This window comes from Haliaeetus leucocephalus, unplaced genomic scaffold (assembly GCF_000737465.1).
Source record: "Haliaeetus leucocephalus isolate CR32 unplaced genomic scaffold, Haliaeetus_leucocephalus-4.0 Scaffold328, whole genome shotgun sequence".
Lineage (NCBI taxonomy): Eukaryota > Metazoa > Chordata > Aves > Accipitriformes > Accipitridae > Haliaeetus > Haliaeetus leucocephalus.
The window spans coordinates 7,156,035-7,182,678 of NW_010972764.1; the positions used below are offsets into that span (position 1 = coordinate 7,156,035).

The 26,644-nt window shown below is 37.0% G+C and overlaps 1 protein-coding gene across 1 annotated transcript in view; it reads right to left on the reverse strand.

The window, feature by feature from the left end:
• CDH12 (cadherin 12, type 2 (N-cadherin 2)) overlaps positions 1-26,644 on the reverse strand; it is a 156,194-nt gene that overhangs the window by 116,794 nt on the left and 12,756 nt on the right. The window contains exon 2 of the mRNA XM_010571465.1: positions 5,116-5,410. Within this exon, the coding sequence (XP_010569767.1) occupies positions 5,116-5,410 (295 nt within the window). The remainder of the gene's footprint in view (positions 1-5,115; positions 5,411-26,644) is intronic.

Consider the following 26,644-nt stretch of genomic DNA (forward strand, 5'->3'; position numbering starts at 1 on the left):
ATATAAGCCAATGCTTAAATATAAGCCAATTAAGTATTCACTTCAGAAGGAAAACTACCAGAAAATTTATAGAGACTATTTTTAGGCTCTTAGTACCATAGGAAGCAAATCCATAACACTCTTCAAGTAGCTGCCTTGCACCACGGAGAATACCCAGTAAAAATAACCTGATACCAACTTTCTAGTATCATCGACTATTTTAGTGTTACAACATAGTGTTACAACTGAGGCAGTTTCAAATAGAATATTCAAGCCTAATCAGTAATACAGCTATTTAACGTGAACATATTCCATTACTCATTAATTAATAACCAAAAAGACAGAATAATTGCCACAGTGATCTGGAGTTTGTAGAGCCCCCATAAGCAATAAAGAGTTAATCTCGTGGAAAGGTATGAAATGAAATTGCCTAGGAAAGAATATATGGAATCTATACGTTATGGAATTGATGGGTTTAGTACAGCCCTAGCTGGTCTGTGTATAAGCATAGAGGAATAATGGAAAGACCTCAGAAAACAATGAGGACACTGTGTGATAGCAGAAGTTATAAATTTGTCATGTGTAATACATATGATCAATTAAAATCAGCATAGTCAGCGAAGGAAATGCATGAGAAATGCAGATGCATTTCTGTGCACATTTTTATGTATAAATATATAAAAATATATAAGATCTTTCCCTGAATGTGTGTTTAACGCTGGTATGCCCCGACTCTCAGTCATCTGGACTGATAGCTTTAATAAGGGGATAACCTTGGTTTAAACTCACCATGTATTTGCATGCTTATATGAGCTATATTGCAACAGAAGCTGGCACAGCTGCCAGAAGCAACAACAGTTGATTAAACTATACTTAAGGACAACATATTTTGCTAACACTAACTTAAAAATGGGGAAATTACAGCCCCCTTTTCAGTCCTCACACATACACTTCCGTTTCTGGTTTCTTCCATATTTTAGAACTCTTATTAAATCAAGACAATATTTTCAAATAAAGATATTGATAAGACCAATCCAAGATCAGAAAAAATACATTAGGATTCCAGCCCTTAAGCTTTTATAAGTCTCTTATTAGGCATAGGATAACAGCATAGCAATCTCTGTTCTTAAAATACTAGTTCTGCATTGTAATCTGACTCCATCTGCTGAGTTTCTCTGCAGGGAATTTCACATCATTGTCCTTCCCAAAATAAATTCTTCACCATAAAGTATTCTGCACCCCATTTACTATGTGAGCAATACACTGTCAACTTTGGAGGTACCAATATCCTTCTGCAACAATACAGAAACTATGCACACTTAGAAAGTATCAGAAATAATGGAAGTCATAGATGGGTACAGTAGCCTGCATGTTACACCAGCTGGTAACCAAAGGGCTTTTCAAGAGAAGATCTTTTTTGTTTATGTCTGTGATTGACTGTCCTTTCCATCACACAGGAGCAGATTACAGTGCATGTATGGAAGGAGTGAGGCTAGCTGGCATAAAACAGGTAGGCGTCCTGTGTGGGCTTGAATTATAGTTTTAAAACACAGTAAACGTGCTGCTAACATTTTCTTTCTTAGTAAAAAGCATATGAAGGAATTCGGCTCCCAGTAAGGAATGCATCACTAAGTAAAAATGGAAATCCTAAAATTATCTCTTGTTCAGAAAAAGCTAAAAGATATGTGTTACCATAATCTTTTTTAAGGAGTGGTATTGATTAGAGGGAAAAACAAACAAACCCCAGTGTACAGAAACTGTAGAAGAAACTTCAATATAGCCTCAAACCAAATTTGAAGGGAAAAAATAAATTTCCACCTAAAACATGCATGGAAAATAACACAACAAAGTTCTTAGAAAATCTACCAGGAAAAACTTGGATAAGACAGATATGTCTAAATCATATCTACGAGCAGAAAACCAGGTATTGAGGATCCTATGATTTTCCATCTTTTTGTACCTTTTTGAGTAAAAAATCACCAAGGTCCAGGGTAAAGTTGACGCACAATTTTATTATAACTCTGTGACTGGAACTCTGAATCCGGGGATGAATGCTACGGCATTTTTTCAGCCACCAAAGCTTCAGCAACAGCAATTAGTACGAGGGCCAGAGCTGTTACAAAAATGAGAACAGTGCAGCCATGAAAATTTCTAAAATGTGTGTAATGGGTCTAAAGGACGCTTTTCTTCCCAAGACTTCCCAGCCCCACGCAATCCTCTCTTACGGCTGCAGACTGTGGGGCCTCAAGGGTGTTTTATACAATTCACTTTATTTCACTGTCCAAATGGAATATGTACTGTGTGTTTACATTGGGAGTTAAGTCTTGAGGATTTTATTAGCTACTTCTTTGCCCCTCTTCCCCTTTCAACATGAACTCTGGCATCCATATTTTGCTCCTTATTACCAATAACCTTAGGCTAAACTACCAAACTGAGTAAACCTTTGCATGAGAGTGTCATGCAACAACAAAAGACAGCAAGTCACTAGTCACAAAAGCTTGTCAGGATCATAGAAATGACTGGTAAGGGGGAAAAAAGGCACGTTGTAGTGCATTTCCCACAATGGAAACAGTGTGCACGAGTGCAGTTCATAATAAATATTGTTGCAAAAATATATTAAGTGAAGTTTAGGACATTTGGGAATTGAAAACTGGCAACTAGAAAACGGAAAAGTAAAAAAATAGATGAGAGGAAGAGTTTATCAGGGTTTTTGCCTAAGCCAAGACAACCATATGCTGCACCAGCTAAAAAATCAAAGTGATTTTCAATGTCAGCCTCAGGCAGTGGTAGGTCTAGGCATCTCTGTAGGTGCAACTAAATGGTACTGATGATAGGGAGCAGTAGTTTTAGATCCTCTGAGAAATCTGTGCTCACATAAGGTAGCAAAAGCATAGATAAGAGAGAACAAGAGTGTGGAGAGACCTACATCGGAGAAGGCACAATCTCCTGGCACATCACAGGCGACAGAAGGCATTTCTGGATATTTTTGCTGCAAGACAACCCATCAGCAAAAATTATCTGCTTTGGTAACCGCTAATTGCAGTTTAGGCCTCCATTTAGGGCGCTATTTCCTTGCCTTGCCTTTTCTGATCAATTTTCATCCATCTTTTATTTTTCTTATAGAGGAAAATAAAAACTGTTATGAATAAATCTTTCAGAGGTAGTGAATGTGACTGAATAAAGTGAAGATCAAAAGGATGTATTTTTACCATGGCATCTAATGCTGTTTTTTCCAAAGGAGAATAAATTGAAAAGCATTTCTTTTAAAACACTGTATGCATGACACAGCATATTCAGTTGCATCTCATTTAGTCATGCAACTCCCAGTCAATGTAAAAGCCACGACGCATGGCACACCTTGAAGAGAGTTTCCCACAGAATAAACCCACTGTTAGCATTTTGTCTGCTACTGCACACACATATTTAAGAAAATAAGAAAGGAAGACGAAGGGAGAGCAACAGAGTCAGAGAATGAATGCACTGCATTCCACTGTGTAAATAGCATTATTCACTATTATTTTGCTCATTTCTCTCTTATCAAGTCTTTAAAAAAATGTAACAACTAACCATATATTCACTGGAAAGACAATTTCATTCTGAACTTGCCACAGAAATAGACTTCAAAATATAAAAAAATGTTTTCAATCTATAAATAATATAACTGTAAGTAATATTACTGGGCATCTCTATAGGGGCAACAACAATAGTGCACCTATACAGTGAATCTATGGATGCACCTCTACGGGTGACTGTCATGAACTTGTCCCTACACTTGCATGAGATTAACGTGATCATCTCTACATGTCTATTCATATCATATTTTATCACATTCTACCACCCTTTATCACAAAATTTAAACTACTTCCTCATTAATTCCATATAGCAACTTGTGTAGATAGCTAGTTGCCTCCCGGATAGTCTTTCAAAACATCACCATCTGAGCTGCATAGCTGAAGGGGCAACAGGATCCCTCTGCACATTTCACAGTCAGAAAACTTCCAAAACTGTTAGCAACTACAGGGAGTATTAAATGACTAGTACTGGCTTGTGAAGCACTGGGAAAAGACAGCTTAGGAGAGAAAATGGCAATAAGCTGAAACTAGCACTGGGAAGTTAAAGGCCTCCCAGCCCAGAATGAATTAATTTCTGGTGCCCGCAGGGAAGCCCGAAGTGCCATCTGGCAGCAGGACACAAGCAGTGTGCTTGTGTTGCAAACACGCTGCTCAGGACCACTGCAGAATCACCCATCAGGCAGAGACCCGAAAGGCCCATTTAGTCTATTCCCCTGCTCCAAAGCAGGATCAACGCTCTTTACGTCTTCCCCGGCAAATGCCTATCATTTTGTGAAAGTCTTTCGAACAAAAACCTATTCCAGTGCTTCAGTATCCTTATTACAGTCCACCTTTCTTTGGAGAGAAAATGAGTCTCTCCCCTGTACACTAGCTTTTTGAAAAATGACCATGTTTCCAGTCAGTCTCATCTTTTTTTTTTGACTTAAAAATCCAATGCATTCAGTATTTTCTTGGACATTAGGTTTTTGAGACCTTAAGCTAGTTTTGCTGAGCCTCTCTGACTCCCGTTCTTGCATTGTGGAGAGCCAGGTGAGGGCAATCATTGCTTTCACCACCCACAGTGTGGCAGGACTTGGATAAAGAATCATCCCCTAATTCATAATTAGTAGATCGTGCAAGTGCTGTAGGAGTTTAACAGCCACAAAGACAAGAACAGTAAGTGGCAAGATGCTGTTGTACCATCTAATTCTGTACAGCAAAAAGTCAACATAAACTAGGAAGAAAGGGGAACACACTTCATCATGTGAAATAACAGGTTTGGGGATGCACAGAACCCTGGACCTTAGCAGACCTGCCTTGAATATATTTTTTTTCTTTCTCCTGTCTTCAGAGACTTACAGCCCCAGGCACTCATTTTGAAGGAGAGTGAGTTTCTAAATAAGCAAATAAAGCTAAAACAAAACTGTAATCTGTATATTTCTAAGCACAGAGACATTTCTAATAATAAGGTTTAGAAGTTATATTTTCATTTCAGCCTTCTCTCTCTTTCCTCAGCAGGAAATGCACATTGAGACAATTAAGTAATATGCAATTAGTTATCAAGTGTTTAAAGCATCTTACTCACCCACTGGAGACATTTCTGGGACACTGGCAACATAAGGCCCATCCAGGAACTTTGGCTCATTATCGTTAATGTCCTGCACTTTGATGATGAACTCTGATTCAGGCTCTAGTGGTTTCTTTGTGTCAACATCCACAGCCTGAGCCCGGAGTGTGTAGAAAGGTTTTTCTTCTCGATCTAGGCTCCTTATGGCATGAATGTCTCCTGTGGTCTCATCAATGGTAAAAACCGTACCAGCACCGTCTCCTGAAAGGGTGTATTTAACAGTGCCCACTCCCTTGTCCAAGTCAGAATGAAGCTTGAGAACAAAAAGGAAAAAAAAAAAGGAAGGAAAAGAACATTAATGGCTTTTTCTATGCTGGAAGGCAATTATTATTTTTACTTTTTTTCTCTTATGTAATAAAAGCATTAGAGGAACCAACTTCATAAGTCCTTAACTGCCTCTAAGTGCATGGAAAAAAATGTAGGTAGTATGTTATCTAATATTTTCACTCCCATCTAGTACCCAGCACAGAGAGCATTTCAAAATTCTACCTGCTTTCTCCCATGAATACTGTCCACTACTAAAACTGCAATGAAGCAGGGCTTCGGATTTGTTATAAACTGAAATTTAAGACCAAGGATGGAAAACCACCAACAACCATGTCAAACAAACATGAGATGACATGAGAGAGTGTCAAAAGCTTTCAGAGGCATTTGGCTTTCAGAGAAGTGGAAGAGAAGTATCTAATTTTCATTTCACACACAAGAGCTTGACGGAATCCTAAATTCAAACTCAAAGTCAAACCTGGTTTAAAAAAGACAATATACACCTCTTAATTACAGTAAGTGCTAAACGGACTAAAAATACTACCATTTACACAAATATTTGATTGTTTGTTTCTGTCCTTTCCGAGATAGTCACATTGCTGAGAGTGTGAAGTTGGGAGTTCTCTTCCTCATTGGAAGAATACAGAACTCAATCATTTCTGCCTTAACTCAATTATTTCTGCCTTAAATACCAATATACACATTTTCCAGGCTATTAGTACATTAAATCTCTATTTCTAATTTGAAAATATACTTGAATACAAGTTCTTGGACGTTTTTGGCCATTTGATCAGTGTCTATACTACTATAATGTGGCCTTTAAACACTATTTCAAATGCAGGAATTTTTGAAATTGAAGTACAGGATGATGAACTTCTTTCTCAGATGTCTTTATCTGTTTCATGCTCATCCTTTAAATACATCTAAGTTTTGAATAGGTACTCAAGGTTACATCATTGATGCTGAAATATCTTGTAAAATATTCGCCCACTTGTCCCATCTAATGAGGACTAAAGAGATCTACTATAATGGACACAGGTTGGAATGGAGTTTTCAAGAGTGAATTCCCTTAAGCAGTATAGTAAAGCGATTATGGATATAGGCTTTATTTACATGATGTACTGCCCAAGGTGAAACACAATAGAGGAAACATGGGACATGAAAGGAGATTATGTAGAAAATGAATTACTGAGAAACTAAATGGTTTTGGTAATGGGGCAAGAAGCTAAGCTACAGAGAAAGAGGTAAAGGCAATTATTAACATTTATAGCTATTGCCTTGAAATTGAAAATAGGTCCTTGTGACTGTGGAAGAGGTCATGGTTTGTGGGACAGAGCGAACATGAACACAGTCTCTTCTTTGTCTACTTTTTCATCTCATCATTCCTGCTCAGTGAATATACTAGATTCTGATCTTTCATCTAGCTGCCCCCTGCATGCGATTTTAAATTATCTCTCCAGTCCGAAGTAAAGCATTTTGCTTCCGAGGTGTTAAATATTTCCTTGCTTGCAAAATGAAATGATAACGCAGCCTGAGATAATTAATGTCTATTTCTTCCTCATCATTTTAATTTAAGTGGCTCACAAGCTTCCTGCTGTTCCATTATACCTTGCTCAGTTAAAACTTAGTATTTTCCTTCCATTATCATATAGAGGCTTACAGACACACAAGGAGTGAAAAAAAAAAACCCCACAAAATGATGATGAGAAAGTTCAAAGAAAAAATGTTAGAACCTTATAGAGGGAACCACACCATTTTCTTGCTTGTGTCGCTGTATTAAATAAAATTTGTCTGGGCTTTATTGTGAAGTCTACCTTGTTCCACACTCCTGGAAGTAAGAATATCACAGAGCAAAAGAATGTGGTTTCAAAGCAGGGATTTGTAAACAGGGAAGCGTGCCAAGAATGTTGTCTCTACTTCCATCTCCTGTCATCAGATTTGGCACTAAAGCTGGGATGGTTGAGTGTCTTTCTGATGGCCAGCTGAAGGGTTTATGTTCAACTAGTAACAAATCAGGCTGCACTGCATGTGTTACCCCAGGACTTGGATTATACTAGAGAGAAATAATTAGAGTTGAGGAAAAAGGTAAAAAGTATAGCATGAAAAAAGCAAAACAAGGGCTCCTAAGAGAAAGGAAGAATGAAAAACAAAGACAAGAACAAGCATAGCTTTTTTCAAATCTATTGGAGCAAAAAAGCTTTGTAAGTGGCAGCATTAGCAATTCTACAGTTATAGATGTGTTTACTGTGCTTCACAAATATCCATCAGCTAGTATAACCTAGTAATCATTCTGTTGATTTAAGCAGAGCTGTATTGCTTTGCATTAGCTGGGATCCGTCACATTGTATTTATTCATCAAATCATGCTAATCTGCCGATTTCTATATAGGCTTCTTAGATGCCATTGCTGGACAATGGGCAAATGCATGCTTATTTGTAACCCACATTGAGCTGTGCAATTTCTGGGGCAATTCAACATTACAAAGTGTCTAATTACTGTAGGGGAATAGCTGACTGATTTAATTTAAAATGAACTAAATTCTCCAACAATAAAAGGCATGCAATACTGAGATTCAAATGCAAGGACGGAGAGAGAGGAACTAGTATTGGTTGGAATTGCACAACACTAGAAAATAATCTTGACTTTTCAATGCCTGAAATTTTCCAGAAAGCAGTTTAGGCTAAAGAATAAGTGCTTGCTAGTGTGTCTCTGATTTATATGTTACAAGCTGTATTGCACTGGAAGAAAAGACATTTATTTTTTGTGCTGAAAAACATACAGAAGATTTGTGAGAGACTAGTGCTTCTGACACTGTGTCCTGCAGTAGTTTTGGGTTTGTATTCCATTTCTTCTTCTTGCTTGTACTTATTTTCTAATTCTTGCTCTTCTGCTATTTGAGCAAAACTACAGGGCAAGGGAACAAGTGCTCAAATCTTACCTACCCTCCCCCGCAATGTGTTTGCATTTCAGAATTACTTGAATTTACTGCAACAGGGTGGTACAAATGATTGTATTCATATGGATTTTTCTTCCTGTTACATTTTCTCTGTAAATCCTGAATATTAAAAAAGCCACAAAGGTTTGCAAATTCGAGGGATTCATTTCTACTTTTGCTCAAATCTGTGCTGTTAGTCTCACTACCTAAGTAACTGAGAGTTTGGTGTCAGATCTTTGGGCAAATCTGCCACAAGTGTAAAATTAATGATTTTTTGCAGCAAACTCTGTTAGTGCAGAAAATCATGAATATTCTTCTGTGATGGCAGATAAAGACATATCATCCCATAATTCTTGGTAATATGTGCAAACAATAACACATATGGCAAAGGAAATGACTGATAAAAAATCCAGTATGAATAATAAGATGGACATTATTGTGAAATACATTGCATAAATCTATGCAGAAACTATGACAGTGTTCTTGAATCATATCCAATACCAGATGCCAGACTGAGTCAGTCTACAGCTCCATGTGATCTAGCAATCTGCTTCAGCCTATAACTAGCTGAAAGCCAGTTTGCTTAAGAGAGGATGAAAAAGTTGGTAACAACTCACTACAAGCACACCTGGGAGAAATTATTTATTCAGTTCTTCAGGCAGTTATGTCCAATTCCTAACAAGCAGTATGATTATTTGTATTTTAGCAATAAATTAAGACCTTACTCCTTCAATAACTCAGTGTTATAAAGTCCATGTCACTTCAAGAATTCATACACCTGCACAAATGATTTGATATTACATGAAACTACATGAAAGATCAAGAAATGCATTAGCTAATGTGCTTCAAGAACTGCTATATACTCCTACCTAAATTCAACATGGCAGTAGTACGGATCAGAAGTATTTGTTCCTTGGTGCTCACTTGCTCATCAGTATCCTATGCATCTGATGCTCAACTGTTCATCTTCTCTTTTATTAAACACTTCAATGACTTGCATTAGTAAACTCACAATTACTTGGAAAGTCAAATTTGTAAATTCATAGACATAGGTAAAGAAATCAGAAGCAAAAGAAACTTAACAAATTGCAAAATAATCTAGCCTTAAAATGAAGTAATCACAGAGGATGCAAGAACAAGGGCTATGACATTCACTAGGATTGCTGTGATCTTAGTTTCATAGCAATACAGACATTGAAAAGTTGTTTTATGAATTGACTGGTTCCCCTTCTGAATCTCTCATCCATATACAGTAAAAAAAAAAGGTAGAGAAAGGAAAGAGGAGGAAGTAAAAAAGTTTTAAATGTCAAGGAATGTTTAACATGCCTAAATTGATATATTCACCCTGTGGTATGCTCTGAGATTCTAGGTCTTATTCCATTGCCAATTTCACAGGCTGAAAAAAAATTCACTGTTCAACTTATTTATTGCTAGTAGATCAATTTAAATGCTATATTGCAGTGCATATTTGGACTGAAAACATTGCTAAATGTTCCAAGATATTAACCCTTCCTTGCATGCAGAATGGTACTAGTTATCCATCCCACATCTGTATCTTTACATAATTTTTCATTATGCAATATATTTTAGAACCTTATTCCATTATTTCCTCTGCCTGTATCTACTTCCAAGTACCTCCATTTGCTCTGTAGTTACCAGTTCCTTCCCCTGCCCTTTCTTGGGTAAGATGCGCAATGAAAACTGTTCAAGAATTCAAAATAGCCTGTCAGCTCCAGTATTACCTAAGACTGCAAACCCGGAATGATGTTCTGAACTGAGGAAAGGAAAAAAGGTCACTGTTGTATGGAAATCATAGACACAAGCAGAGCTATTTTGGCAATCCTCTACAGCAAAAGTCAGTGCATTGGAACAGGGATGCCCACTACAGGAGAGGAGGGTATAAATGAGCCTAGAGAAACCTTTGATACTAACCACCTAAGAAGCCTTTCTATTTGGAACATTGCCCTTTTAAAAGATACTTATTCTACGCGTATTTTCTATTGGCAAGAACTCTATGGTCTACACAGATTGCACGGTTCCTTTTAAAAACTGGTAACTAGATTCTAATGTACTGCTTTTATTCAAATATTTTTTTTTTCTTCCATCTAAAAATATATAAAAGTTGAAAACTTTCCTGAGATAAAAGGGAGGGCGAGGGGTTGTAAGAGACTCTAATTCAGGAAATTGAGTAATAAAACCAACAATGCAATTGCTGCTAATCAAATCCAAACAAATATTTTTTCTTTCCTCCCCTCTCCATCACCCACCCATGCCCCCCACCCTCCAGAGGACATTTAGGGACCAGGCAAAATCTGCTCACAACACACTCAGTGCAAATGTTTCTTGATCCTAAAAATTTGGATTACCTAGGGCATCTTCTGAATAGCCAGTTAACACACACTAACCAGGCAAGACTGCAGACTAAAGCTTGTGTTGGGAGGAGTTAGGACACTACTACAAAATGGGTCAGAGGAACAACAATCTGCAAAATAGGAGTACGGAAAGAAGTAGCAACTAAAATCATAGAATCATAGAATCATTTAGGCTGGAAAAGACCTTTAAGATCATCGAGTCCAACCACAAAATGATGAGGTAAAAGAAAGATGGACAAAAAAAGGAATGATGTTTTTTAAAGGTCATTTGTACAAGATGGTTTTATTCCTGTTAAGACTGAAAATTATTCGCAGTGGAAAGGGGCGTCTTCGTACTAGCTTTGTACAGGGCTTTTACAAGAGACCCCCATGCATGACTACGCTTTCTTAGTGCTAAGAGAATTTTAAACAATAATTAAAAATGTCAATTAAAGGATGCATATATATATAAATATATAAATATAAATATTAAAAATATACCAAGGATAAAAAAATTATTATTTGAACTAACAAGCTGTGCATATCTTATCACCACGACTAATTTTCTTAGGGATGTATTGCTATGGCTTCTCTTCTGATGTTTAGTAAAATACCTACTTGCAAGAATTAGCATTATTCTGTCTAGTTTTTATACAACTGGTAATAGACAACATGGTTCTGCATTTTGAAGTCTCTTTAGTACACTGTCCAAATTAGATTAGAATACTTTCTTATTCAAGAGGAATTAAACAAAAATGTTTTCTACTCTTTTTCTAATGAGTCCTGTTTGGCAAATAAAGCTGAGCTTTATTTAAATTAAAACACCGATTATCCAATTAAATAAAACATTATCTCCTTCTGTCACAGGGATTTAGTTTAAGCATACTAAGTCAGACCAGACTTTTCCAATAATGAGTGTAGTAATGATGGCAAATAAGTCATTAGCAAGGAATAAAAACAGTACCTGACCTGGTCAGTTCAAATGAATCTTCATTCCTATCAACATCACTGACTTGAGGGGTCAGGGATTGTTATTTTTCTAATTCTGTTCTACAAGAATATTTTTGTTGCACCATGTGGAATTCAATAATAACAGTTGCAAAAGCACATTCCAAAATAAAAGTATTTTTCTGTCATGAAATGCAATTGCCCATAGACAGAAAAAAATTGCTAAATTAAAAAAAATGTGCACTAGTAAAATACTGAAAGAATAAAAATCTATCAATAATATCTCATTACAACTTGATTATACAAGTAATTACATATATAAGCTACGAGTTGCATATATTTCTGATGATGACATTTACATGACCATTTCAGCTGGAGTTGATGCATACAGAAACACTGTGTCCTGGTCCTCTCTCTTAAACTTTAATGTAAGAATCAATATTGGAAATTTTTTTTTATTAAATTATTCTTATTGAACTCGTATAACTCCATATTACAATGTGCTCTGTGTATGTTGAGAGGTTTAAGTCCACAGTTATGCTGAGTTCCATTTGAAAGAAATGTTCTGCAGAATGGTGACAGCTGATGGGACCATGAATCTGCTGAAGCCTCTAGGTATTACCATGGTAAAGTAAGAATGTAATCACAGGTTCCAACAACAAATTCCAGTACTGGCCATTAGACAACAACAGAAGACAAAATTTGAGGAAATTTATCAACTTCCAATTTCTTCTTTCTCCAGTGCAATTTTATACATCCTGCTGAAGTAATATCAGCTACAATGAAGCATGCAGCTGCTGCTGACAGCTCAGTGGAAAATGATTTCACCATCTCATTAAATTTTTATAATTTCAGAATTTTTCAAAGTATTTAACAGGAACAGAGCAGGGGATTGAATCTGAAACCCTCTCAGTCCAAAGACCTTAATGCATCATATGGAAAAGGTGAGGTTGTGCCCTGCATCCCCATGAATAGATGTGGCCTTTTCCTTTTTTTTCACTACTGTGCACTTGAAATCTATGGTAAACTATCTTGTGGTTCAAAGGAGCCCGTGCAAGACATCGCCTGTTACAACCGAATGCGTTGCAGGTGGCACCAGTGGAGCTGGTTTGATTTACACCTGTGAAAGCACTGGCGCTCCCTCTGTACCAGTGCCTGGCTAGAGTCCCAGTGGCTAAGTGGGAGCATAACATTGATGCCTGGAACGGAGAAATGAGGGAAGGGAATTTGCCACAAACAGGGGTCTGGGGAAAAAAATCATCCCAGCTTTCAGCAGCAGATACTTGTATTCCTTTTCAAGGCAATGCTTATTTTTTAATTCTGAAAACTAAATGAAGAAAAGACAACATTACAATCAAATTCAACATTCTTGCTATTTAATGGTGCAAGATCTGCAAAACACCCAATGGCATTGCTGTAATTAATTAAATTGGTAAGTATAGAGGGGTGGTGCTCTTTTTAGGTAGTATATATGATTGTAGTATTTCCTTTTTGAAACAGGACTCGCTGTAAGAATATCAAAAGACCTGCATCTCTCTGGATGCCACATACTGAGAGTAATATATTATTTTGCATTATGTTCCCTGCTGTATTCCTTCTACAACATATATAAAAGATCAATGCATGAAAATATGAATTATGCTGGATGAATAAATATAATAAAAATAGATACTAGAGACTTAGGAAGCCTTTACATGAAACATGCTATATCTGTAACAAAATTTGTAAGACATCTATTAGAGGAGAGTTTATACTTTCTAATGACTGCCTAATTATATTTATGAAGATAGTCTCTCTGAAGATCACCAGATAACCACTGTTCAAAAAGTTGAGAACAAGCAGGAACTTTGTATTGCAAACTGTCACTGAAATTAGGCTGTTGGCAAAGTTAGATATTTTCAGTCTAAAATAAGGTGTTTATGCTCGTGAAGTGAAATGACAAAATCTATTTTCTTTCAAGGGTGTGTGAATGTGATCCATTTTCTGTAGAATTACACTCTACAGATACCTTAAGCTACAAGGTATAAAATCATAGTTTATTTTCCTTATTCCTCACATATTACCTACTTGGGCTTTACATGGAAAATACCATTAGCATCAGAGGACACATGCTTGAATACCAAACCCAACATGATCAATGTATGAGATTCCTCATCCCATCTAATGAGGGGTCATGACATTATGGACATTTTTTTCTTGAGATTTAATTTCCCATGGAAGCTATAGCTACAGCTGCTCAGTTGCATGATTTTTTTTTTCTCTCACAGGAATTGCCCTACTGATGCCAGTGGGAATACCTTTGTGTAGGCTGTAGTATTAGCTATGAATATGTCACAGGGAAGACAGCGTACTCTATGCCATTCTGCTTCTGAAGTGACAGACAAAAAGACAGCTGCCTGTTGACGGCTGCCATGGCAAACAGGGGCTATGGAATGACATCCACTGCTGGAAGAGATCGTGGCTCTGAGCAGCTTTCCGCTCTTTCCCTTGGTGGCATTCACTTCAGCCCAAATGCCTGGAGCTAATTGAATTCCCTTGAACTTCTTTACATCATACTGTCCCATCAAGTTAAAGCAGTTGAATAGCTGGCTTTGGTAAGCCTAGCTCTTCTGAAATTATTTATGGAAAACTCAAACTTCCTGCTGGAGTCGCTCTTCTGAGGAGGCAGCAACCTGTATGAGGGACACTAGCTGTGGAGCAGCACGCGGTTCCCCACCCCAACTGCAACTAGAAAAAATATAACTCCAACTACATAAACATCCAAAGGCATAGCAGTCATGAAGCCAGTTGCCTTCTACTGTTAATCAGTCTCTAACACAGAAACTGTGGTTAGGGGTTAGCTGACCTCCACCGTTGTAGAAATGGCGGACCTGACCACACACAAAGTGAATCCCAAGCCTGTCCCCGGCTCCCTGACTCAGCTCTGCAAAATATCCAGAGGGAGCGTCTCCAGAAGGTCAAAGCCTCAGTATAGTTCCTAGAAGCATACCTTCCGTAAGACTCCCTCAACTAGGTTTACCCTACTTTAGGAAGCCACAGTTCTCTGACATGCAGAGATGTGAAAGGACACAGATCACCACACAGACTCCCGTTGCGTTACCCAGTGGTCTACCTATGCTGAAATCTTTTCTGTGTGTATATCCCAAAGATGATAATGATAATAAACAATAAATTTTTAAAAATCACTGATAAATAAACAACTTCTAAGTACTTTTAACAGGAGGTCTGTCATAAATCAAAAAGAACAGGTTCCTGCAGTTAGAACATGAAAAGAAAAACTAGAGCTATAGGGTGTCCTCCTTTTTGAGTAAACATGTAGCTGGAAACATATGCTGAAGGAGTATCAGTTTAAGTCCACTGCATTTGGAGAGGTCAAAGATTCTAAACCGATTATAAAAGCTTATGCTTAATTTGACATTGATTGGAACTTTAAGTAGCAAATAAATCTTCTGCTATTTCATTTTTTATTTATATCAGTATGCTCTTCAATTCCAGTCTGATCTCGGGGGGTTTTAGAGCAAAGGCCTATTAAATTCTGTTGGTGCTGATTAAACTTTCTTCATTTTGATCTTTCCCTTAATACATTTTTTTTCATTATTTCAAATACTTTTCTTCACTGACTGCATTGCAAATGAATATAAAAACTCTCTTCCTCATGTATTTAAATTTAATGTTATGTTAAACACAAAAAACTTGTTCTGTAAATCACACTTGCTGTAAAGCACTGTCAGTTAAGGTGTCTCTTTTTGTTTGATAATGACACACTAGAACAGGTAGGGAATGACAGAGTAGAAAGATTCTGCCTCAAACTGTCTATCACTGTGACAAGGTATAAACTATTTGACCACTTCTCTTTTCTGAACAGGAAAAAAAAATATCTTAGATTTTATCACAGAGGTGAAAAAATATTAATTTCAACACATATATTAGAGGGATAATTTTAAGGCATTTACAGGCACAGAATTTTATGAGTGAAACATAATAACTTCTGAATTTTTAATCTTTGTGTTCAGTGGGCCCAAAAAACCGAGGCAAACAAGCACACCACACCACAAAATAAAATGCAAAATAATCCAGCAGTCATGAATCAATAACGCTTAATGCGTATGAGATATAGGAATAGAAGGCAGAGCAGAGAAGCTGAAAGACGACTTCTGTGCCCAGATGCGTCAATTCCAAGAAAGCGCAATTGTGTGAATCATGTTCCAGCTGCAAGATTTCCTCAGAACAGTATTTTTAAAGGCTATATTAATGAAATTGCCTTTTCACACAGCAACTGCTGATTTTCCTCAGGTTCCAGAAGCAGCATAGGAAAGGGTTGCGTTGTACCTATTTCTTTCATTTTGCTGAAACATTCAAAGTAGTTTGAGGTTAAATATTCTTTGGGTATGAAACTGTAACTTGCTGTGCATTTGCTACAGTGTGGAGACAAACTTCCTGCGATACTGACTGAGGTCTAGGTATAATTCAAACAATAATGCAATAAATAGCAGTCCCTCCACTTCCTAAAACTACTTGCTGAAGCTGGTTTCTGGTCTGATCAACTCACATTCTTTGTCTCAAGGACCAACAAGAAATTGATAAGAGACAAGCAGTGATTACTTAACAGCAGAGCAGCAACTTAGGAAATTTTGTGGCCTCAATGTAAGTAGGTTCAACAAATTAAAAAGAGAATGAGATGGATGAAGCGCTACTACAGAAAGAGGAGCAGAAACATGATTTTGAGGTGGCTGAGTAAATGCGGTCGCTCTGGAAGAAGAGGAATCAAAGTGCTTAAGGAGCGTACCCCTTGCACATCGCCTCCTGCATCATGATGTCCGTACTGCAACACGACATCATTGTATTTTCAGAATGACAACTAAAATCAGTGGTGGAAGCTGGGGCATACTGGCAGAGGGAGAAGGCCTACTTGAGAAAAAGGTTGTATTACTTTCAAGCTCCCTTAGAAACTGAAGAACTTTATTGATATAGCTGGCAGGGATATGAACTTTATTTCCAATTTCAGAGATTTAGAAATAGTAACAAAGGCGTCATATCTATAATTTTTTACTCAATTGAATATAATCAGGGTATTCAGGAATAGTACCAGTCATTTCAATAGAATGTATATGAGGTGCTATTCATGATATTAAAACTTAGTAAGTTAGAGAATATAATAAATAAACCAAGAAAATCGGTACAATACAGATAAGTGACACACTGCATAGTTTCCATTTTCTTCTGGCTTGACTTACAGGAATTTTTTTTGGCAGTTTTGCAAGTCAGAAAATTCCTTTTTCAGTGGGGTCTTTTAATTAATCAAACTTTGAGTGGGAGAAAAGTAGGTTCTTAAGACACAGGTAGACTGTCAGAATTTGTTCTTCAGGCTTGGATTATTTAAAACAAGCAGCATTTATATGGCAGTATGCAGAACTGAATCAAATCACAGAAATCCCGTATATATTGTAAGTTATGGATACATTCATATTTCACATATCATTAAGCTGCATTGTGTGAGAATATTGGTATGCCTTCTTTTTAATAAAAACGTCACACCTATGTACTAACAAGCAAGAGAAAAATATCCTCCACAGCTCAAGCCTAAATCATTTCTGCTCAAATGGAGCAGTTTAATTATAAATCTGAATGGTGATTGTCTCTGCTGGATTGTCCCAATGCAATTTTTTAAAAAATGTGTTGAGTTTACATGAAGTTATATTCTAGCTATAAGCATTTACTTGCAAGATTTACTCTTGTTTTTAATGGATAAAGAAAAGTGTTCTTAGGAATCAGCGGAGAATACACTGTAACAGATAAAGAAATTAAAGAGCGTTATAATTTGAAACAGAAAAGATTGCATGGCTGTGGTAAGATCTCTGTTTTCTATAGCTGTGGCTCTACTTATGTTTTATACTGACGAGACGATGAAAGAACAGCCACCTCTGCTGCTGCTATTAGGGATGGCAAAGGAAGAGAAGAGCATAGAGTCATTTTACCCCAGAGACAGAGGGCAGCAGGGTTATTGCTACAGAGACCTTGGAAGAGGGAAGAAGCGGGAAGCGAGGTAGAAGAGCTGTGTCTGGGTGAGTTGATATTCCATCCCTTTTCTGATAGAGCTGCTCAATGAAACAACAGAGGTGTTAATTTGTTCCTAATCCTTCTGCAGATGGTTCTTCCAGAAGTCCTGGGGAAAATAATTTACAAGGGCAAAATCTCTCCAGGCTCCAGGGAAGCCTAACTGTGTCCATAAAGCTTAAATCTTGGCCTCGAGAAAGTCAATGGCAAAACTCCCATCGTCTCCAATTTTATTCCGTAATACTTAGGGTCTTACAAGTACTAGCAGAGTACTGTCCTGCAGAGTACTAGCAGGGTACTCTCCTGCAGAGTGAGAGTAAACATTTTCTTTTGTTCAAATTCACACACTTAGGTAAATTTTCTTTCCACTTTTAAGTTTTAACAAACTGAAGATCTCAAAATGGAAACAACAAAAGTATTGTCTTTTCTTGTGTGGAAATCATTCACCATCTCTCTCCCTCCGTCCCTCCCTCCTCCTCTCTCTCTGATTTTACAGAACCTTCAAATAATATTTTTTGATTGCTTCAAGATTCAAGGGATGGGATGAACTTGATCAAATAATGCTTTTTGCAATTTTAACAATAAACCTTCAGTTGGACCGAAATTACTGTGAGATCCTTCCACTGGTGCAGGAGTTACTTGCTATGTGACAGGCTTTTTATCCATGTATTAATGATCAAAGAAGTAAGGCTTCTTTAACTGACAAATGTTGCAGCTATTGATAACTAAGTTCACCTGATTTTCACTAGCTGCTAATTATGATCGAGGAAGTCATATTCACAAAGGGAAGCATTTTTTAGCAATTTTCCTAAAAAATACTTCTTTGTTGTGATAGGTGATTTGCACGTGCCCTTTTTGACCATAAGAACAGACTTAGCTGTTAAATAATAATAAATCTGTTGGCTGGAGACCTTCTAAGCATCTAACATCATCTATTTCTTTAGCTGTCTGCCTTGAAGTTTTCATGGATTTGCAACACAGTTCTCAAGTTGATCATCTTATGACGCTTCCTCCAAATACAGAAACCAGGATTGAGAAACATGTTTCTGCCTCTCTAAAAAGACAATTTAAACATGAGTCATGATAAAGAACAAATTTCTTCTTTGTTCTGACAAATATTTTTACCCACTGAATAACAGAGAATCTCTACTGTGAATAAGGCACCTTAAGAAAACATACAATCTGGTGACAGATTAATTTTAACTATACCTGAAAGACATATGTATAGAAACTACAGATTTGTTAATGAGATCACAGAACACTGGTACCTATTTAGAATTAGATCAGTTAATCCTAAACTAATTAGCATCTGTTTGTTAATGAAACTCTTACTCTAGGAATAGTTGCACCATAAATTGAACTAAATTTAACAATAAAGGATAATGTGGTCTAATTTACATAGGATGATAAGTCAATTACTGCAAGAAACTTATTCATTTGGGTAGGTTATATATAAACAGAGTGCTTTTGCTTAAACCAAATCAGGGAATGAACAGGTAATTACACTTATTGACTAATGAATTTGCCAAAAATGAGTAAGCCAGAAAACAGTAGTTACTTCCGTTGCTCATCTTTTTTGAGAGGAAAATACTCTAGATCTACAGATTACTGAATCTGTGGAAAGCTAGTGTTTCTAATTCTAGTAACTGATTATTAAAATATTTCTTTTCAGTGCAAAGCTGTTTGTTAGGAAATCTCATTTCTTTCAAGGATATCCAACGGTGATTTATCTCCTGCAGAACTGTATTGTATAGATTTAGTGCAGTGAAAACTGCCTTACAAGAATATTCTCTTGCAAGTATTGCTTACAGTAATCGAAGAGTACCGCTCTCTAGCATTGAGGCAAGCTATATTTTCCTATCTCCTTCAGAAGGCAAGATCTACCTCCTGGACAATGATGACAGTGTGTGACTAGATGAACATAGCAGGTGCAGCCTCTGAAAACACAGCGTGCAAGGCACCCGTGGAAAGACATGTAAGGCTGTACTCTGTCGTACTGCACTTTATTTACGTATAGGGAATAACACGTAACTGCCAAAACTCATATCCGCAGCAAGGCACAGGTCTATTTGTACCAGCCACGTGCCCCATAGAGCTTGTTCTATTAAAGGAACAATGGGGAGTCCGACTCAGTAAGGACCGAAAAAGAAAAAGGCTTTACGCGCAGAGCTTCCCACTCCTACCCTCACCTTCCACACCTGCACAGGGAAATAGCCATTCTTGTTGAGCTGCTATGAGATCCAATTTAGAGCTACATCCTTTACTCTAAACCTAAGTCTTTTGAGAGGCCAGCTTAGGGGTATGAAAAGAATAGAGCATTCACTTGTAGTGGCCCTTTTTAAGCTTTCAGAATAGATTCATCCCTTGCTGGCATCCAGCTGGCCTTGTTTTGAGTGCTGCAAAATATGCTTTGAAAAATCATCTAGCACAGACAAAAGAAAATATTTAAGCAAAAACAAGCTTTTGATTTACTATATGTGTGCCTTAAAAGTGCGTATTTTTCATTTTAACGATACATTTACAGGAAGCATGAATTGGTGTTGTGGGATGCTGAACACCTGTCACAATGAAATTTCCTGCCATGAAATCATGAATAAACTATGTCCCAGCACACTTACAGGATTATGTTCTTCTGTAAGAATTCAACTGAATACTAAATTTTCTATAAATATTCTTTAAAAATGGATGAAATTAGTGAAACACCCCTGCTAAAGATTTTGAAATTCATAAATACATCAAGATTTCTTTGCTAATTTGTTCATTAACTTAATGACCTAGTTAGACTGGGCTTAGCCAGCACGATTAACAAGCCATTATAACACCAATCTCCCAGAAGATAAAAGTAACCTTAAAATTAGTTTGTTTTAAACAGTACTCCTAAGAAGTGGAGTTTTCATTATTGGAACAGCTGGTACCTGGAGCAACAGTAATTTACTTTCTTCCTAATTTGATATACCAGCTGCAGCTAGTAGGAGTGTAGCATTTCTGACTTCCTGAAGCATCTCTTTTGTAGTCAGCTGTGTTAGTACTGCACACCCCTGGTGACAATTCTGGGGCTTGTGTGACTCCTTTAGTATCAGCACCACAGGACTGACCAGGGAATATGGGATTCCTTGGGATTTTTCTTTTTCAGTAAAAACTCTCATCTTTACCCTTGTAAAGATAAACCTACACAAATTCATTCTTAAGTGTGAGATGAATGTGAAACAGAACCTGTATTTTAGAAGAGAAACAACGGGAGAATCTGAAGACCTCCCTTCATTCCACGAATAAAAATATTGTTCTGTTCATACACATGAAGGAACCTCAGAAATGCTGATTAACGTCCCCCTCAAAAAAATTTTGATACACGCCCTCTCTACTGAAGAAGTTTGCCCTCGAAAGGCACTCTTTTCATTTTTAAGAAAGAGCAACAAGAAACATTTTTGGAAGATGGAAAAAAATGGTATAACAGTGGCTCTCCAACTTGCCCGTGAGCTGTGAATGTCATGACTTTGATAGACAGATGAGTAGGTGTTTCAGCCAGGCTGGGCTGTACGAAGCACAGCTAAGAAGAGATACATGCCTGTCTATGAAGAGGTTATAAAGGAGCGGTTACGTATCTCAGCTGGAGGATATTTCTCGCTGTGACTGCAGTGCAGCATTCTAACATACATCCCTCCTCGGCACAGCAACACAGACGCACCAGAACCACTGAGGGAAGGCTGTAAGGTGCTTCCAGATGACCTCCCAAAGGTGCAAATAAACCTTTGTTCTCCCAGCACTACTGACCACGTTTTGTGGGCTGATCCTGCTGCTACACCCACCTCTCTCCCACGGGAGAAGTACCTGTGTCGTGCTCCGCCAGGGCAGCAGAAACCAGCTCTTTCTCTACTTAGTCCACAAGAACTCCTACATTTCCTTGCTGAGCAGTCCTTCCTGCTGTGAAAAGGATGGAAAAGCACTTTTCCCTGTGTACAGGCAAAGTAATAAACTACTCATGGCAACAGCAAATTAGCAGCCCATATCAGCACTGTGGGGTGTATATAGGATTTGAGTAGCAACACACTGCCAAAGTCCTGGGGGTATTACGGACTTTGACACAGGAAAGTTAATGATGTTCAGGTTCTACAAACCCCCGTTCATATACGAGCTACAGATGATAACTGTACATCAATTTACAGAGGGCATCATCAACTCTACTTAGGAGAAGGGAAACAGACAAAGAAATAGAAGGGTACAAAGTAGCTCAATGGTACAATTTGTAAACAGAATTCAGTGAAAATGTAGTGACTTTAATGGCAGTACTCTATCTTTTAGCTGCCTTCCAGCACAATAGCAGCTGTAGATGAGCATTAAGTTTGCTTTTCATTCAAGCCACAGAACCCCAAACAAAGATCAGAGAAGTGAAGCAGAATAATCTAACTTTATACAGCTTCAGCTGGGAACACCTAAGAAATGATCAATCCCAGTAACTCCAGCTGATTCAGAAGAGCAGAGATGATGATCTCGACAGAGAACACCAGCTAAAGCAAACTTGTCCTCCTCCCGTATGAAACTGGGTCAGTTCAATGAAGGTTTAAGGATGAAAACACTAAAGGTCGAGACAGTGGAACTAGAGGGCCTACGAGAAGAAAACTTGGATCATTTACTAGCACAAAAGTAAATAATCAAATGGAGTTTCCCCAGCTGCTGGTTTTACACACACAAACATACACCCACATGTTTTCTGTATGCTTGATTTAGAGTAGTTCTTTTCTTGGTGAGACATGGAAGTGGAAAAAAGAGAAAAGAAGGAGAAAAAAAAAAAGATCAAACGTGTAAATCATATGCATTACTAATGGATGTTGCAAAACAGCTAGCAAATGTTTCCAAAAGAAAGGGCAAATTAATTTTACATAGCCAAGTATTTTAAAAATATGCATTTTATGAGAATCTTAAAGGAAAAAACAGATGGCATTTTAGACTGCATTCTACATACAAGACTTCTCTATCACAGATTGTGAATAATGTATGCATCCTTTCTCATCTCTTTCATATATAAAAAGTTTTGAAATATTAATTTTTGTAGTTTAGAAAAAATTACAGTGAATATGTTCATGAGCACGTATTCAGAAGAAAGTACTGGCCTTCACAGGAATAAATATACTGTTAAGAGCATAATCCAATATTTAGAAGATGACTTCTGTTCTTCGTAACTCCTTCTACCCTTTTCCACACCCAAATTTTTCTCTTCAAAGATTCATTTTTGAGTTGGACTATTTTAATTTTCTTTCCATTTAAAAAAACCCAACAAACTAGACTTCATGTTACCTTTCATTATTGCCGTGAAAAAGTCTATTTAAATAGAACATATTTCCTAAACCAAATACATCAACAAATAATTTTTCATTTCTCTGTCATGATTCTTATAACTTTGCATTGCCTGTTTCATGCTTTGTCTTATCAATCAGTTAGGATAAAGTCAAAATTTATTACAATGGAAATCTCTCAGTGACTTCAACATAAATTTGATCTGTCGCATCGTTTTTAGTGTTCTTTGTACATTTTTTTCACATTGAGAAAAGTAATGGCTGAACATGTTCTAACACAAATAAGAGAGAGAATTAACCAAAAAGGCAGTGTATGGGCAAATTTTTACTCAGGCTTTATTTTGTACTTGTATTCCCTCTGTAGACCTCACATGCAGATCATAGACCATAGACATTTTTGTGAATATGTACATGTACACACACACACACACACACGCATATATATACTAGACTCCATAAATATACATGACTCCATGAATTTGGGGGTTATTTGTTTAAAAAGTGATTCAACAGCACAGCAGGATATACATATGAACAAGCAATGGAAATTTTTGCTCAGGCACCTCTCTTGCCTCTGTACCTTGGAAGCTCATTTCTTCTAACTCAATAGCCTGTCTTTGCTCTGATTTTGTGCAACCCATGTAAAGACTTATTTTCTAGTACCTCGACTTTTCAGGGATTGTAGACTATGAGATGTGTACCTTACAAGCACAAAAATATGACATACTTATGCATATAAGTTGTATGAATATAAATCTTAATATAAACATCACAAAGAGCTACTCCAAAACTGAGATCATACTCTCCTACCTTATACTACTATTCTGCATAATTTCTTATTCACCTTTGGACACTTGACTGTATAAATCACTTCTGCTCAGTAGCTCCTCTTAAAAGTACTGCAAAATTTAAATAAAATTTAGGGAAAGTGGGCTGACTAAACATGCCAGCACTCACCTAGCCTTGGGTAGTTTCTCCATATCTATTTTTTATTAGACACAAGCTGTACCTATGTTAGCAAGTAATGTGAACCGGTAAGAGTGGATCTGTAGAATGAGGCAGCTGATGCTGAGGAACGATGCCATAATAAATGCACTTCAGGGTTTTTTTGCTGTGGACAAGATCTCATCTGGTTCGATGGACTAAGTGCCAATTCATGTAGTGCATCCTCTTGGCTTATTTTTATCCAGAAGTGATCTCGTTTGTACTCTGCAAGACCTCTCCTGATGTGAACACACGTACAGTAAGTCTGAACAATCAAGACATTTGCCTCAAAAGTGCACTTTAGATCAGAACAAAAACATTCATGGAGATTTGCCAGCTATCAGGTAACGTGCAAATGCAATGATTCTGAAACATGGTCAGGACTTCAGTATTTAAGAAGAATAATATCCACTTCTTTATTTTGAGAGAATCAAAAAGAATTTTTTAGGAAAGGTCCAATTTAATTTTTGGACACAGCTCAAAATGGAAGTGGGCTTTAGCTATGTTTGCATTGTAAACCAAGGTGATTTCTCTTTAAGTAAAGATATGCAGCTCTCATCAGCTGGTTATAAAATTAGTGGTGCCATAATGTGAACTGCAATTTATCAGGAAAAAATGTAAATTTACTTTAAAATCCCTGAATCTGAAGATCAATTTTCTGAAAAGGTTTTGTGTTAATAAAGTCTGTCAAAATGTGTGGGCTATTGGCAGCTTTTAGACAAATGTCACCATTACCTTTTGTTGTAGGCATTGTTTTAGGCCCTTCTTCATCTTGTCCTTTAGTTTATAACACCCATGAATATTATGACTATAAATGACTTTCAGCTATTTAAATACATGATCGTGATACAATATCAATGGCTTTGCAAAGTCCTTGGACAATTTTACCTATATTTATCTTTGTAACTTACTTTTTTCCTGCCATTTGAGCTACATCACTGGAAAGTAACACTGGAGATAAACTACTGAAGCAAATAACTTCTGCATATTTATGTAACTCATAGCATACCAACTGTCCATCATTAACAAACATGGCAATAGAGCTCACACCAACACACAGAATGAAAGAATCTTTTGTTCCTGTCTTGTGGATATTGGGCAGAGGGGTTGCAGGCTTTTTTTCCCCCCCAAATAATACCATTTTATGTTTTCCATAGTAATACAAAATTACCTGTATAATGCATAAAATGTGATCAAATTCAGTACACATTTCTTATTATTTTGTATAGCCTATAGGAAAAGTAATGCCAATAGGCTAATTACTTAGACCATTATTTTTTAGAAGTTTTTAACCACTGATACTTGGAGATAATTAAAGAAAACGAACAGCCTGTCAGAATTATTTAATACACTGAGGAAGCCATTACTTCAGAATCAGTCTCTGGGGCTGGGCTCCCCAAAGAAACATGTTAACAATCTATTCCAAGGAACACAAGTGAAGAAGCATGAAGCATAACGCAGACAGATTATTATGAGCACAATACTTCCGATTGCCTGTTTTCTCTGTTATTTTAATAATTTTGTCGTCTAGTCTCATGATCCATGAATAGGCTAGTGAGGCATTGACAACACCGCCCTTTTCTCCGCTTCCCTCTTCCCTTTGAGCTTACTTCACCTTGCAGTTACAAATTTGACTTTATTAATGTCAAGACTAGGAATGGACTTGGAAGCTAACTATTCAATCTAAAGAGCATTGCAGTGGCTGGATGTAGAGAAATTTAATCAGTAATCCTTTATTTCATTTCCAGGTAGGCAGATCTGCCCAGCTCTCTCAGTTACTGTGTTGTTCAGCATAGACAGAACTCCCTACTTGTCAATTCAGACAATATAAAACTGTAGACCATTATTTATATATTAAAAAACCCCACACGTAAAAATAATAAAAAAATCAGAAGGATGGACTTTTTAGTCTCTAGGGTTTCAATATAATTTTGATAATTACTCTGACAAGTAATTCAGTCTTTCCTGTGCTTCAGCTCCCTACTTATGGGAGAGAGCTAATACTTTCCTGCCTCACAGAGCCACTGCAAGGATAATCATTGCGATGTTCAGATGCCTTAGTAATGAGGCCCATAAAAGCACCTCTCTAAATCACAGTACTTTATAGTTATGGTAATAAGTGTAGAGGACAGAACAATTCATTTTTTGTAGGATCAATTACAATTTCTTAAAAAAAAACCCCAACAGTTCCTCCAAAACAAAAGAATAGGTTAGGCATTTATTTATTTATTTTTTTAACTGACAATATATCTGATTTTACTACCCTGGGTAATAAAATTATGCTATAGTTGCTACCAGGCTCATGTGGCAGAATTTTACTCTCAGCTTGCTGAAGAAGGAATGATGTAGTAACTGCAATTCAGAACCAGGCCTTACAATAGCTTTCAGCCATGGCAAATGAAGTATTGCAATGAACATGTCAAAATGGAAAATAAAGTAAACCAATCTTGTTTGTATCCCACATGAAAGAAGAACTTATCTTTGGTTCTGTGTTTTGCTACATAACAAAGCCAAAATTATTGTTTCTAACATAGGTAACAAGTGTGTTATTGCCCTTTAACTTTTTGATAATACCAAATTAGTCTATCAGCATAGAAATGACTCAAAAGAAGCAAATACTGTACTTTTTTAAAATGCCTTTCCTGAAAAGAAGTTCTCAG